General features: G+C 37.0%; 2 protein-coding genes across 2 annotated transcripts in view; both read right to left on the bottom strand.

Moving 5' to 3' along the window:
- The window catches only part of LOC144979427 (protein amnionless-like), a 53,147-nt gene that overhangs the window by 33,150 nt on the left and 5,573 nt on the right, over positions 1-14,424 (bottom strand). The window contains exon 4 of the mRNA XM_078926074.1: positions 10,116-10,342. Coding sequence (XP_078782200.1) covers positions 10,116-10,342 — 227 coding nt within the window. The remainder of the gene's footprint in view (positions 1-10,115; positions 10,343-14,424) is intronic.
- LOC144963482 (uncharacterized) lies at positions 5,601-9,723 on the bottom strand. Its single transcript, XM_078897561.1, has 3 exons — positions 9,643-9,723; positions 8,789-8,959; positions 5,601-7,826 (listed from the first exon to the last, which is right to left on the bottom strand). Exons 1-3 carry the CDS (start codon positions 9,721-9,723, stop codon positions 7,680-7,682), a joined length of 399 nt encoding a protein of 132 aa, XP_078753687.1. The 3' UTR covers positions 5,601-7,679.

Below are 14,424 nucleotides of genomic sequence, written 5' to 3'. Positions count from 1 at the left end.
TCAGAGAAGTGTACAGCAGTGGGGAGTGAACCTGGGACTGGGTTTCGGCGGGTTTCGTAATAAAAGCAATTACTTTTTTACGAAACCCGACGACACCTGGCAATATCCGACAAAGTTATGGGAGGTAGGCAGCAGCGTGTGTGTGTATGTGTGTGTGTGTGTGTGTGTGTGTGTAGGGGGGGTGGGGGTGGATGAACCTGAGATTCAGGGAAGTGTACACCAGTTGGGAGTGAACCTGGGACTCTGGGTTTTGTAAAAAAGCAATAACAAAATGGGGGGGGGGGGGATTACTTTTTTACGAAACCCGACAATATGCGGTAAAGTTGTGGAAAGTAGGCAAAGCGTGGGGAGTGAACCTGAGACTCAGTGAAGTGTACACCAGTGGGGAGTGAACCTGAGACTATGGTTCAGCTAGTTTCATATAAAAGCAATTACTTTTTTACGAAACCCGACGAAACCTGGCAAAATCCGAGAAAGTTATGAGTAGTAGGCAACAGTGGGGAGTGAACCTGAGATTCGGGGAAGTGTACACCAGTGGGGAGTGAACCTGAGACTGGGTTTCGGCGGGTTTTGAAAAAAAAAAATCAATTACTTTTGTTTACGAAATGCGCCAAATCCCAACAAAATCGGGCAAAGTTATGAAAAGTAGGAAAATAATGGGGAGTGAACCTGAGACTAAGGGAAGTGTACACCAGTGGGGAGTGAACCTGAGACTATGGTTTTTGGCGGGTTTCAGCGAGTTTCACATAAAAGCAATTACTTTTTTATGAAACCCGGCAATATCCGACAGTTATTGAAAGTAGGCAACAGTGGGGAGTGAAGTGAGATTCACGGAAGTGTACACCAGTAGGGAGTGAACCTGAGACTCTGGTTTTCGGCGGGTTTCAGCGAGTTTCACATAAAAGCAATTACTTTTTTACGAAACCCGACGAAACCTGGCAATATCCGATAGTTATTGAAGTAGGCAACAGTGGGGAGTGAACCTGAGATTCATGGAAGTGTACACCCGTGGGGAGTGAACCTGAGACTGGTTTCGGCGGGTTTGAAAAAAAAAGAATTACTTTTTGTTTACGACATGCGCCAAATCCCAACAAAATCGGGCAAAGTTATGGAAAGTAGGAAAATAATGGGAAGTGAACCTGAGACTAAGAGAAGTGTACACCAGTGGGGAGTGAACCTGAGACTATGGTTTTTGGCGGGTTTCAGCGAGTTTCACATAAAAGCAATTACTTTTTTATGAAACCCGGCAATATCCGACAGTTATTGAAAGTAGGCAACAGTGGGGAGTGAAGTGAGATTCACGGAAGTGTACACCAGTAGGGAGTGAACCTGAGACTCTGGTTTTCGGCGGGTTTCAGCGAGTTTCACATAAAAGCAATTACTTTTTTACGAAACCCGACGAAACCTGGCAATATCCGATAGTTATTGAAGTAGGCAACAGTGGGGAGTGAACCTGAGATTCAGGAAGTGTACACCGTAGGAGAGTGATACCTGGGTGACGACTCTGTTTTCGGCGGGTTTCAGCGAGTTTCACATAAAAGCAATTACTTTTTTACGAAACCGACGAAACTGGCAATATCGAAAAGTTATTGAAGTAGGAACAGTGGGGGCGAGCGGTGGGGGGGTGAACGAGATTCATGGAAATATAACCAGTAGGGAGTGAACTGAGACCTGGTTTTCGGCGGTTTCAGCGAGTTTCAATAAAAGCAATACTTTTTTACGAAACCGACGAAACCTGGCAATATCCGAGAAAGTTATGGTAGTAGGCAACAGTGTGGGGGGTGAACCTGAGATTCAGGAATTGTACACTAGTGGGAGTGAACCTGGACTGGTTTTCGGCGGTTTCGCGAGTTTATAAAATAAAAGCAATTACTTTTGTTTACGAAAACCGCCAAACCGACAAAACGGAAAGTTATGGAAGTAGGCAAATAATGGGGAGTGAACCTGAGATCAGGGAATGTACACTAGTGGGAGTGAACCTGGGACTATGTTTCGGGTTTCGAGCGAGTTTATAAAAAGCAATTACTTTTTTACGAAATCGGCCAAATCCAACAAAATGTTATGGAAAGTAGGCAACATGGGGAGTTAACCTGAGATCATGGGAAGTGTACACCAGTAGGGAGTGAACCTGAGACTTGGTTTTCGGCGGGTTTCAGCGAGTTTCATATAAAAGCAATTACTTTTTTACGAAACCCGACGAAACCTGGCAATATCCGACAAAGTTATTGAAGTAGGCAACAGTGGGGGGTGATCCTGAGATTCAGGGAAGTGCACACTTGTGGGGAGTGAATCTGGGACTCTGGATTTTCTAAAAAAGCACAACCAAGGGAGAGGGGGAATTACTTTTTTACGAAACCTGTCAAAAGCCGACAAAGTTATGGGAAGCAGGCAGCAGTGGGGAGTGAATCTGGGATTTGGACACCGATGAGGATTGAACCCGGGACTGCGAGAGGCTGATACCAGCGGACAGTGAGCTCAGAATGTACTTTTATTTCGAAAACTACCGAAATTGTCAAAAGTTATGGGAAGTGGGCACCATTGGGCAATGAACCGGGACTCAGGGAAGTGCACACCGGTTGGGAGTGAAAAATGTTAACATCCCTTTGAGAAGAGGAAATCAGTGGAAATGAAGCCGGACTATGGGAGTTGGGTACCAAACGAGAATGAAGCAATTACTTTTTTACGAAACCCGCCCAAACCCGCCGAAAAACCATAGACTTAGGTTTACTCCCCAATAGTGTACACTTCCCTGAGTCTCGGGTTCACTCCCCCACTGTTGCCTACTTTCTTTCCATAACTTTGTCGGATATTGTCGGGTTTCGTAAAAAAGTAATTGCTTTTTTTTACGAAACCCAGTCTCAGGTTCACTCCCCAATGGTGTACACTTCCCTGAGTCCCAAGTTCACTCCCCACTGCTGCCTAGTTCCCATAACTTTGTCGGGTTTCGGCGTGTTTTGCCAGGTTTCGTAAAAAAAAAACACCCCTAAAAATACCACCTGTATTCAGAAAATAGATGTCAATTGTAGTCTAATATTCAGTATCTATTTAAATTATTATTATTATTATTATTATTATTATTATTATTATTATTATTATTATTATTATTATTATTATTATTATTATTATTATTATTATTATTATTATTATTATTATTGTCATGTAAATTTGAATATAATACGGCAATTAATTCACGAAGTGCATCGCTCAATTAAAAATGGCAGAAAGTCTGGCCACATAATCGGGTTTGTCTTAGATGACAAAACAAACAAACAAAAAAACAAACAACAACAACAACAACAACAACAACAACAACAACAACAACAACAACAGAAAAAAAGAAAGATTTTAAAAAGTAATAAACAATAGAAGAGCACAATAATGAAAAACAACAACGAGATGATAACACATAAAAGATATTCGTAATAAATCGATAACTGATTAAATTACTCCAACTACTTGATTTAAAAAAAAATCATAATCATAATCATAATAATGATGATGACGACGATTACAACAACAACAATAATAATAAGAGTAAGTAGAAATAACAATAATAATAATAATAATAATAATAATAATAATAATAATAATAATAATAATAATAATAATGATAATAATAATAATAATAATAATAATAATAATAATAATAATAATAATAATAAAAGAACAATAGCATAATATCAACATTAAAGTATATTACAAGCAAATAAAATTATTAAAACAAAAGTTTTAAAAATATCAATAGACAGAAGGAATTTAAAAAATATTGGGAAAAAAAAAGTTACCCCTACCGGGATTTGAACTCTCGAACCTTAAGCTCAGAGTCAAACAGCTTATAGATAGAATGCGCTTGGCCAAGGAGTTCACAACATTGCCATCCGGAAGTATAACGGACCAACACACAAACTCTGTGTAACCATGAACTTTTATAGTCTGGTTAATACAGTTTAGTGAGAACAACTCACAAACGCTGATGGCAAAAACAATAACAAAGGCCTGAGTGACGTCATCTGCATACTATCTATATCCACCATGCCATGATGTCACTGAACTTTTAGTGACATTTAATCATGTCTATTCAGACATTAAAAATGTATTTGAACGCCACTCTTTTTTGATATTTTGAACTATGTTAATTGCACAATAGCAGAAATTAAAAAATTACGATCAAAATATTTTTACAACTTTGAATCGGGCTGTCAGTTACTGCACGTGTTCAATCTGGAAGTAGGTCAGCAGTTTATTTACATTCAACCGAGATTTTCGCACTTTTCACTCTCTTTAGATAGTATGCAGATGACGTAACTCAGGCCGTTGTTATGGTTTTTGCCATCCGCGTTTGTGAGTTGTTCTCACTAAACTGTATTAACCAGACTATAAAAGTTCATGGTTACACAGAGTTTGTGTGTTGGTCCGTTATATTCTTCCGGATGGCAATGTTGTGAACTCCTTGGCCAAGCGCATTCTATCTATATATAAAAAAAGAGTTCCTTATGGATACTGAATAGTGGCAAAGCACTATTCAGTATCTGATACTGAATAACCACTTCGTAGTAATATACTGCTAAGACAAACTGATTCAGAGGTTGACTCAAATTTTTACAATTTTGATAGAGGGAAAGCTGAGAAAAACAAGAAAAACATGCGCCATTAATTTAAAAAATCTGACTATAATAGGCTTCCTAAGTCGTGACGTAATCCTGCGCAGCAACGCATGGCAACAAACCGGCTGGCTCTAAACAGTCGAGAAAAATGGCTGACACGAACTCTATTTCCATCACCGCCCTTATGAAATACTGCTCCAATGAGCATAAAAGTGTCTCGCGAGGTGAAAATCATCATCAGTCAGGTCCTGTTTTGACTTTCACTTACTCAGATGGCTTGATGTTCGGCAAAGTTCAAGCCAGCATGAAGAATAAAGAGTATTCTGTGAAGGTAAGTCATTTCGTCTTCTCATTCTCACTCTCAAAATCTCACATCTCCGTAAAACTACTGTTGGACAATAATCAGTTTACTTTGAGTTTTGGCAGATTTAGTATATCCAATGGAAAGATTTAACTGTTTACGTTCGATTTTAGTTAGGGAGAGAGAGAGGGAGTCATTGAATTATTGTGTTTTTATCTTATGGACCACGGACTTTGAGTCTTTGAGGTCTTAGTCTTGCTTCGCTAATTTTCGTTGCTATTGACTATAGTCTACTACATACTATTTAGTATCGTGTTGTAACCTTTATTATAATACTCATATGAGCATCACAATCACCAATCACGCTAGACATTTTATCATACTTCATGTGGGGCAGCGTGGATCAGCGGTACGGTTTTTGCTTCGTACCCGAAAGGTACCGAGTTCGTTCACCCGCCGCTGCGCTGTGTGGCCTTGAGCAAGTCACCTCGCCCTAGCTCAATTTGCGGCGCTGCACCGTGGTTATTCCAGTCTTCCCTGGGAATAGACCCTAGAGATAAATTTCCTCTATGGGATGAATAAAGGATTTATTTAGACCAGTGTTAGTCACGGTAAACTAAACTTCCTATTGGGTTAAGGTGTAATGTAAATGTTGCTGCTTGAAACTCGAAGAAATCAATAACATTGTGAAATTGAATGTGAACTTCAATTTAATATACGAAAACAGATAAAATGGACGTTTCGGGTTTCCCCCTTATCAACAAAGCAAGATGAATGAAAGAATCACTTAATTTGTTTTTTTAATTGAGTTTTTATACAGCGTAATATCCACTAAATGTGCTCAAAGTGCTTTACAAGGGGTCCCTGGCCAACAGCAACATTTAACATGTAAGACGGGACATGATGCCTGTTGGGCGATATTACAATTTTTTCGGACAGAGACAACGCCAGGTACTCATTTGACACCTGAGTACGGTGAGAGATTGTGAGTAAAGAGCCTTCTCCAAGGACTCAACTATGTGCCGAGCGAGGCCCAAACCCAGGACCTTCTGATCTGAAAGCGAGTGTCATACCACAAGACCACAACAGACGTTTTATTAGTTTGTTTGTTTTTTGCCTATTGAGCATGGTCGCAGCTCTAAATTTGAATCTTTTATTCTTTTACTTCCACAGATCTATCTTGATGATGCCTTGGGTTGATTCAGTCCAAAACTAATTTGTGTGGTTTTATTTAACAATGTTAATGACATTGAACATACATTGATACAACAATGCCATAATTTGTCATGTTTATCATGTAAAATCATGTATGGACCTACAAAACCATTATTTTGAATGGTGATTTGATGATGATGAACAAAATATGTGTGTTGTACAAAATAAATGGCAAAGCTAACAAAATGCAATCTCCTTAATAAGAGGAGACTGGGGATTGACAAGTGCTGCAACAAATTGAAAAATAATATCAGATGTTTCTCTTAACATGGTTGGAATATATGAGAGGATGTTAACATTTTTCAGTCTTTCATTAGCCCTCTCAACATGAATTCTACATGAAGCAATTTCTTTTGTTAATAAAATCTCATTTTCAGTAAATTTATTATGTAAAAAGGGAGGGATATTTACAGTTACTCCTTGGGGTAAAATATCTTGAATCAGGATGGGGTTTTACCTTTATTACCTTTATCTGCTAAAATTAATTCTCCAGGGCTTAAAATTAAAAGTTTTAGTAATCCACAATTTTGTACAATGACCTTATCCGAGACAGACCCTGGATCATGTTTAGAAATAAAATTTATCACACCATTTGGACTTAGACCAACAAGAGCTTTAACAGAATTCATGGACCTATAAGAAGAATAAGTTAACCGTTGTTTATCCATTTCTTTAGGAATAGCAATTTGGTCATCTGTACAATCAATGATCATTCTGCAATTTGGAAATCTTAAAAATGATGATGGAGCTGATAGTTTATTTTTATGTCTAGAAGGGCATGTAACCTTCATAACATTTTCAAAGAGAAGCGTATGGCTTATGTAAAACATGAATAAAAGTTTGTATAATATTTGTTATAGTACTTTCACTAACGCTAAACAATTGTGAAATATGAAGGTTAGCGTAGTTCTGTCTAAGTTTCATAAGTGTAATAATGAAAATTTGGTCTTTTAATGCAACTGTCTCTTCCTGAACTTCCCATCTACTATAATAAATAATGTTACCTCTAAAGCACTCAACATATTGAACAATAATATTAAATATTTTAAAAGAATGTACACCTGTCTCCATTCGAAGAACTTTTTCTGTAAGGCGTGAAACAGTGTAAGTGCGTTGAATCTAACTTAGTTGGGTTTTTTAAAGCTAGCTATTTCCTTATTTTTGTCTGTAATTTTTTGTTCTTGAATTAAATTTGTTGTTCTATTTAAAATATCCTCACTTGTTCTACAATCTGTTTTTTTTTAAAAGATGGAATCCTGTGATGATGGTGACGAGAGTTGAGATGATGATGAGGGAGAAGATAATGAGGATGATGATGAGGAGGAAAATAATGATGATGAGGAATCTGGTTTTTTTAAAGGTGGGACTTTGTGATGATGATGAAGAGAGTTGAGCTGATGATGATGATGATGATGATGATGATGATGATGATGATGATGATGATGATGATGATGATGATGGTGGTGGTGGTGGTGGTGGTGGTGGTGGTAGTGGTGGTGGTGGTGGTGGTGGACTTCTTGATGTTGGTGCCAATTGAGATGGGGTGGGAATTCCTTGTGTCACTTTTCTTTTCTTTCTTTCTGGCTCTGATGGAAACAATTTATTTTTATTTCTGTCAAACAATTCAGGGAGGTTGGCTTTGTCACCATCTCTGAAGTGACAAGAACACACTCTTGATGATGATGTTGGATCTTTTGTCCTTTCACCTGAAATGAAAAGATTTAAAAAAAAACAATAATTCTGTTGGGCATATTGGGTAGGCCTATATTATTTAATTTGATAAGTACTTTGTTTTAGACTATCTTGTTTGACACCAGCTCAATGCATGATAAATCAAAGGTGTGCAAGAGACTAGGTTACTGGTGGGTCTCTCGCCTGTCTTTTATGAAATCGCACATTCAGCAAAATGTCGCACTTCCTCATTACTTCTTTTGATGATTTTGACTAGGTATATATAAAAATAAGAATTCTTAAATTTACACAGTTAAAGTTGATCTTGGGGTTGAGTGTGGCAAGACTTGCGTTTTCTCTTTATTTCAGTCAGTACTGTACTGGACAGTGCGGTGATGGAAACTTTGGAGTGTCAACAATCGGGCACAGGTAAAGGAGAGAGGTCCCTGCCGCCATCTTGCTTTGTTCACACAGAGTTGCCACCTCGGCTGTCGGGGAGGGGAGGCATGGCAGAGAATCAGAGAAACTTTCCAAAAAAAAAGAGGAAAGTATGTGTGTTTGTGTGTGAGAGAGAGAGAGAGAGAGAGAGAGAGAGAGAGAGAGAGAGAGAGAGAGAGAGATCTGCGTGAGGGGAGGGGGGGGGGGGGAGAGGTTGCGTTATTTTATTTATTTATTTTCATTTTGCCATAAAGGTATCGAGTTTAAAGTAAGATTTTAACAAATATTTTATTCTCTTTCTTCTTGTTCTCCTTTTAAAAAAATTATCACTTATCAGTAGAACTTAACTCTCATTCAGTTTATCAGCCTTAACATCAAAACGATTGAGATATCATTTTTGCTTCAACTTCAATAAAAACCTAGTTTGGAATGTATTTTTATTTATAATTTCGTGCAATTGTACACTTTAATCATAAAATATAGGTCTACGTAAGCTAGAACTTGACCTAGATCTGGACTACGAACTCTATCAAATGTTCGACGAGGCGTGCGTGCTTACCTGACTAAAGTGGTCCACTTTTTCTTCAATTTTTTGTCTGCCTGTCCATTTGGAAATCTGTAAAACTTGCAGGAGTGACTCTCTGACTGGTGTAGACAATCTGGTACAAAATACTGGACCATATTTAAGATAAAAATTGTTTTTTTGAGCGATTTTCCAATTAATCCTTGCCTGGACCAAGCACGGATTTTTTTTTGTTTAGAGCCAGCCGATTCGTTGCTAGGCGGACGTGACGTCAGACTGTGGAATCCTATTGGATTCAATAGTCTGATGTCACGCGCCCGGCAACGGCGGCCATCTTGGTTCTAAACAAAAAAAATCATTACTTTTTATTCTTCATGCTGGCTAGAACTTTTCATTCCCTTTTCATATGCCTTGTGATCAGAATGTGTAAAAGTCAATACATGATCAAATTGATGGGGTTTTTTTTCCTCTGGATACGCGTTTAAGCTCGCCGGGGAAATATTTCATACGGCGTCCGCCATTGTTCCGATAGTTTAGAGCCAGTGTTACTAAGTTACCATACGTCATTAGGAAGGAAGTGACAATACGACTGTTGAAGACTATTATTGTTATAACTATTCACCCCAACACATACGAACAATACGGCAAACAATTAATAAAAGATAGGTACACCAAATTTAGAAAATGTGAATACTTTGAAATCTTTTGAATTATTCAAGGCATACAGAAAAATAACAAAAAGAGGAAAGAAAGGTGAAAGGAAACAAAAACAAAACAAAGAGAAGCCAAAGAAAGCATCAAACACAACTCAGTAAAATTAAACAGCAATAATTTAAAATCTACGAATAACAATGACGGAAGGCAACGGAAAACAACCGTCATTAGCAAACTGTACCGAACACGTTGAACGTTTCAAACTGTTGCGAAATGAAACAATCACATTGGCTCCGTGGAATGCGTAAGTGAACCATTTAGGCAAATTTGAAAACATTATTCAAGAAATGAAAAAGTTCCAAATTAACATCCTTGGAATCTCAAAAACGAAGTGGAATTGAGAAGGAGTAGTTAAAGAAGATGATTTTGTATTGTATTATGCAGTTGGAAAACATCACGAGAAAGGAGTTGGAAGGAGAAGGAGGGGGGGGAGGAGGAGGAGGAGAAGAAGAAGAAGAAGAAGAAGAAGAAGAAGAAGAAGAAGAAGAAGAAGAAGAAGAAGAAGAGAAGAAGAAGAAGACGAAGAAGAAGAAGAAGAAGAAGAAGAAAGTAGAAAACAAGAATATATATATATATATATATATATATATATATATATATATATATATATATAATATATATATATATATATATATATATCTTTACTTACCGAACCAGCAATCTTCAAAGATTTTATTTTGAGTTCAGGAACCCCTTCAGACAAGTCAATATAGTAGGAGTGTCCCCTAGGCATAACAACGTCATCGAATGTACAAGGTACCTTTTCCACATCAAGTCTAGTTGTTGGGGTATCACAGGTACCCTTTTCTGTCGGAGAGCTGCACCAGCTGGTTGGATTCAGCCATGACTCGGGGTGGACTGCCGTAAACTCCAAGTCTGTGTGAAAGTAGTAAGAAATGTCGATACCTTTGTCGTGGATTGTCGATGTACCGGTTTTAGTGAGCGTCGATATAAACTGGACAGAACTTAACCGCACATAGCGTCAAAACAAAGTGTTACACTTTAAAATGGCAACTCTTATATTAAAGCCAATAAAAGTCTACACAAAACGAAATAAGATCAACAAGATTAATAAACTTTTTATTACCTTTGTCAGAGCTACAAAAGAGAGCGAAAAGATCGACAGCTCATTGATGATTGAAAAATTAATATTACTTAGATCATAAAGGCGTCGGTTGCTCCGTACATTCCCCTGATCACTGTACGCCCCTATTGGGAAGAAATATTGCGTAAATCCGGGAAAACATAACGAAAATATAGAATAACACATTTTTATCTAAAAAGTATCAATTTAATTCAGCTAAAGTCTTACAAACTGTATTTTAGACATGCCTAGCCTCTCAGACGTTGTCAGAAATCATCTGGTTGACATGACTTCTGCTGGTATTTCCATCAAGAAGTATTGTAATGCTCCACCATTGTTCCGAATTCAGTGTCGATAATATTACAATAAGCAAATATTACAATCACGGAACTGTCTCCAACCTCTCACGTCTTGGGAAGTAAAGAAGGACTTCTGTTCACAATGATTACCCTAACATCATGATGACCACTCTTTGTATCAATCACAGAAACTGCGATTGAATTCCAGATTTCATTATAAAATTTCAAATGAAGACTCAGACAGGCAGGATTGAAATGCCGACGGCCATACGTAAGAATTTTGCCCAAGGAACACCACATGACTGCAAGATTTCAATGGCCTGCTTGTCACGTACGTTGGTTCCAATCATATTGGGACAATGCTATTTTCTATCACAAAAACAGGTTTAATTTGCTGATGGACGGCAAATAATATGGTGCCAGAACGCGGATCGTTACTTGATGAGTTAAAGCGGTCTGGAGCCTTGGCATCGAGCACGTGATGGTATGGGCCGGTATAAGAGCTGGCCAACTTACAGTGCTCGTCGTCACTGAGAGCTTCAAAACAGTTACATGTGTACCATGACTCACCATGTTGTTGTTACTTTCAGATTGCTTACTCAGTTACCTATAAAATTGCAAGATTCTATTGAATTAATAGTGCTCGCAATGTTCAAAGTGTATTTTGTCCCTTGTCATTTTCAAATAAATTAAATTTCAACTAAGGGGGAAAAAACAACACAAAGACTGTTAGTACATTTACGCGTTCTTTAACACTGTCCATTTACGCTTACTTTTGCACTCCGCGAAATTTTGGATGAATTTCAACCACACCCCATTTGGGTAAAATATATATGTATCTTACTCAAATTCGAGTATCGTACCTGGAATTCTCGTCACTTTCCAAATGTGTATGAATTATGTCAATGTGACCAACAGTTATAAAGTTATGCGCTGTTAATCACTGGCCAGTTTAAATTGACGCTCAGTATAGAAAATAAAAAAATTTATATTCCATCCCTAATGCCAAAGTCTTCGTTTTTGCTCAAATGAAGTACCGGCAAGATTATGGGCTCGTCAGGGAAGAGTTTTAATCAAGAAATGAAGTGAGTAGGACAGTGCCAGAAGACAATTAATAGAGAACAAAAATTTCGCGGCGGCGATGGGGGCTCGAACCCGCGATCTTACTGGTACGACAAGTCCACCTGGCCGGGAAGAGCGTGACTCTACCGCATGAGCTATCCACGATCTCAAAAAAAGATCGCTTCTAACCCTAGTCTTATTAGAGCCTACTCTTCCTGACTTCTTGGGGTCACGGATTCAACACACACAAACGCCGCGAAGTTAGATGGCCAGCATTTTAAGTTTAATAGCCAATATTCTCAACACAGACATGTAACATAGAAACGATTGAGACATTGAGTATGCTCCCTTATTTAGAGTAAATTTATAATTAAGAAAAGTGAGTGGAACAGGCACTTATATTGATAACAACAAGAAATGAAGTGAGTAGGACAGAAGACAATGGAGAACAAAAATTTCGCGGCGGCGATGGGAGCTCGACCCGCGACCTTACTTGTACGACAACTCCGCGGAAGAGTTTTAGTAGCATTACTTTTTCTAGTTGCATTAACATTGATAAACATATGACTCGGGTACAAAGCTAAGATTATTCGCAGATGATAGTTTCAAATACAATCTGATAGCAAATACAAACTCGTGCAGAAAGACTTTGATATTTTGCAACAATGCGAGAAAATGAAAAAGGGATTAACATCCGTATAAACCTGCTTTGGAGACTTAACATTAAACCAATCAAATCAAACTTCATCCTTCATGACATATTTCTAGAAGAAACTATACACACAAAGTACTCATGGATAAAACGAAATAAATATGTATAGGAAAAGGCAAATTTTGCCCAGGATTTCTCGAACGTAATATATAATGCTGTCCAAAATCAATAAAATTGGATTATGGTTGATTAGTTTGGAATCCACCGCATAAAGACACACTCAGGACTGATACCTCATCATGAAATACAGACATTACTAAAATAATAACTCTGTATCAAGAGAGATACTAATAGATCAAAACCAAATGATTTCAGGCAAACTACGAACAGTCCGAGGACCAAATTTTAAATATTCCTCCATCTATTGTTGACTATCACTTTTACTTGTATTTCCGAAATACGTTCCGCTAAGGAACAACTTATCTGCTGGTATCAAACTTACGAGACCTTTTGAGATGTTATATATGTAAAGGATCAAATAAAGAAATTAAGGAGCAGTCACGGTTAAGATAAAGAACGGAAAATGTGTATGAATGGTTCCAGATAAAGCAAGAAAGAAAAATACAAGGAAAAAATAACAAACAAACAAAAAATAAATATCCCAAAAAATCAGTACCCCAGTCGAGGTCGACTGATTTTTTTGGGGTGTTTTTTTTTCCTTGTATTTTTCTTCCTTGCTTTGTCTGGCACCTTTCATGCACACTTATTCAGTTCTTTATACGTAAATAAGAGAGATAAAGAAGCGAGGGAGTGGATAATAATAATAATAATAAAAAGAAGAAAAATAATAATAATAATAATAATAATAATAATAATAATAATAATAATAATAATAATAATAATAATAATAATAATAATAATAATAATAATAATAATAATAATAATAATAATATAATAATAATAATAATAATGCTGAAAACTTATATAGCGCTATAACTCCGAGACACCAGACTCTAAGCGCTTAATAATAATAATAATAATAATAATAATAATAATAATAATAATAATAATAATAATAATAATAATATAATAATAATAATCTTTATTGTCCATAAATATGGCAATTTGTCATTTAGTTACACTTGTTATAACGTTAAATGATAACTGTAACATTGAACAGATATTTCACTCCTACTTATTCTTCTCTCTCTCTCTCTCTCTCTCTCTCCTCTCTCTCTCTCTCTCTCTCTCTCTCTCTCTCTCTCTCACTCTCCTCATTCTCTCTCTCATTCTCTCTCTCTTCTCTCTCTCTCTCTCTCTCTCTCCTCTCTCTTCTCTTCTCTCTCTCTCTCTCTCCTCTTCCTCTCTTTCTTTCACACGTGCGATATACACAACATAAACATATTCATTTCGTTTTCAATTTGTTACAATTGTGGCAATTCGACACCAAAAATTATCATCATTATCAATTGGTCAGTTAATCTAACATTAAATAAATTATTCAATCAGTCAACTTATCAATCCTTGGTTTTTCTGTACCATATGAAATATTCAAAAATTTTATTGCTGATGGAGCGAACGTTGATTTATACTTGTTAGTTCTACATTTAATCTGACAAAACCTTCTCCCAGATGGTAAAAGACTAAATTCATGGTATAAAATATGTTTTTTATTGTTGGTAATTGAGAATGCTTTCCTTTCTATTGCTTTTCCATGAATTCTTTCTACTCCATCAAGAGGATGGTTTATTACGTTTGATGCCTCTTTGATAGATTTTGAAATTTTTGATTTATCTTTAAGTCGTCATCCGCCAAACCATATGGTGCAGCCAAACGCAATTACACTTTTAATCAATGAGTC

This window comes from Berghia stephanieae, chromosome 1 (assembly GCF_034508935.2).
Source record: "Berghia stephanieae isolate SIO BIC M18660-M18661 chromosome 1, UCSD_Bste_1.3, whole genome shotgun sequence".
Lineage (NCBI taxonomy): Eukaryota > Metazoa > Mollusca > Gastropoda > Nudibranchia > Aeolidiidae > Berghia > Berghia stephanieae.
Note: the sequence above shows the minus strand (reverse complement) of the source record. Positions and strands in the feature narration are given on the sequence as shown.

Excerpts from the sequence above, each read along its gene's own strand:
- LOC144963482 (XM_078897561.1), bottom strand. The coding sequence starts at position 9,723 with ATGGTTCACTTACGCATTCCACGGAGCCAATGTGATTGTTTCATTTCG. Across the intron at positions 8,960-9,642 it reads CGTTCAACGTGTTCGGTACA|GCAAGGATTAATTGGAAAAT; the intron begins GTTTGCTAATGA and ends TGCTTGGTCCAG. Across the intron at positions 7,827-8,788 it reads AAGTGGACCACTTTAGTCAG|GTGAAAGGACAAAAGATCCA; the intron begins GTAAGCACGCAC and ends TTTTCATTTCAG.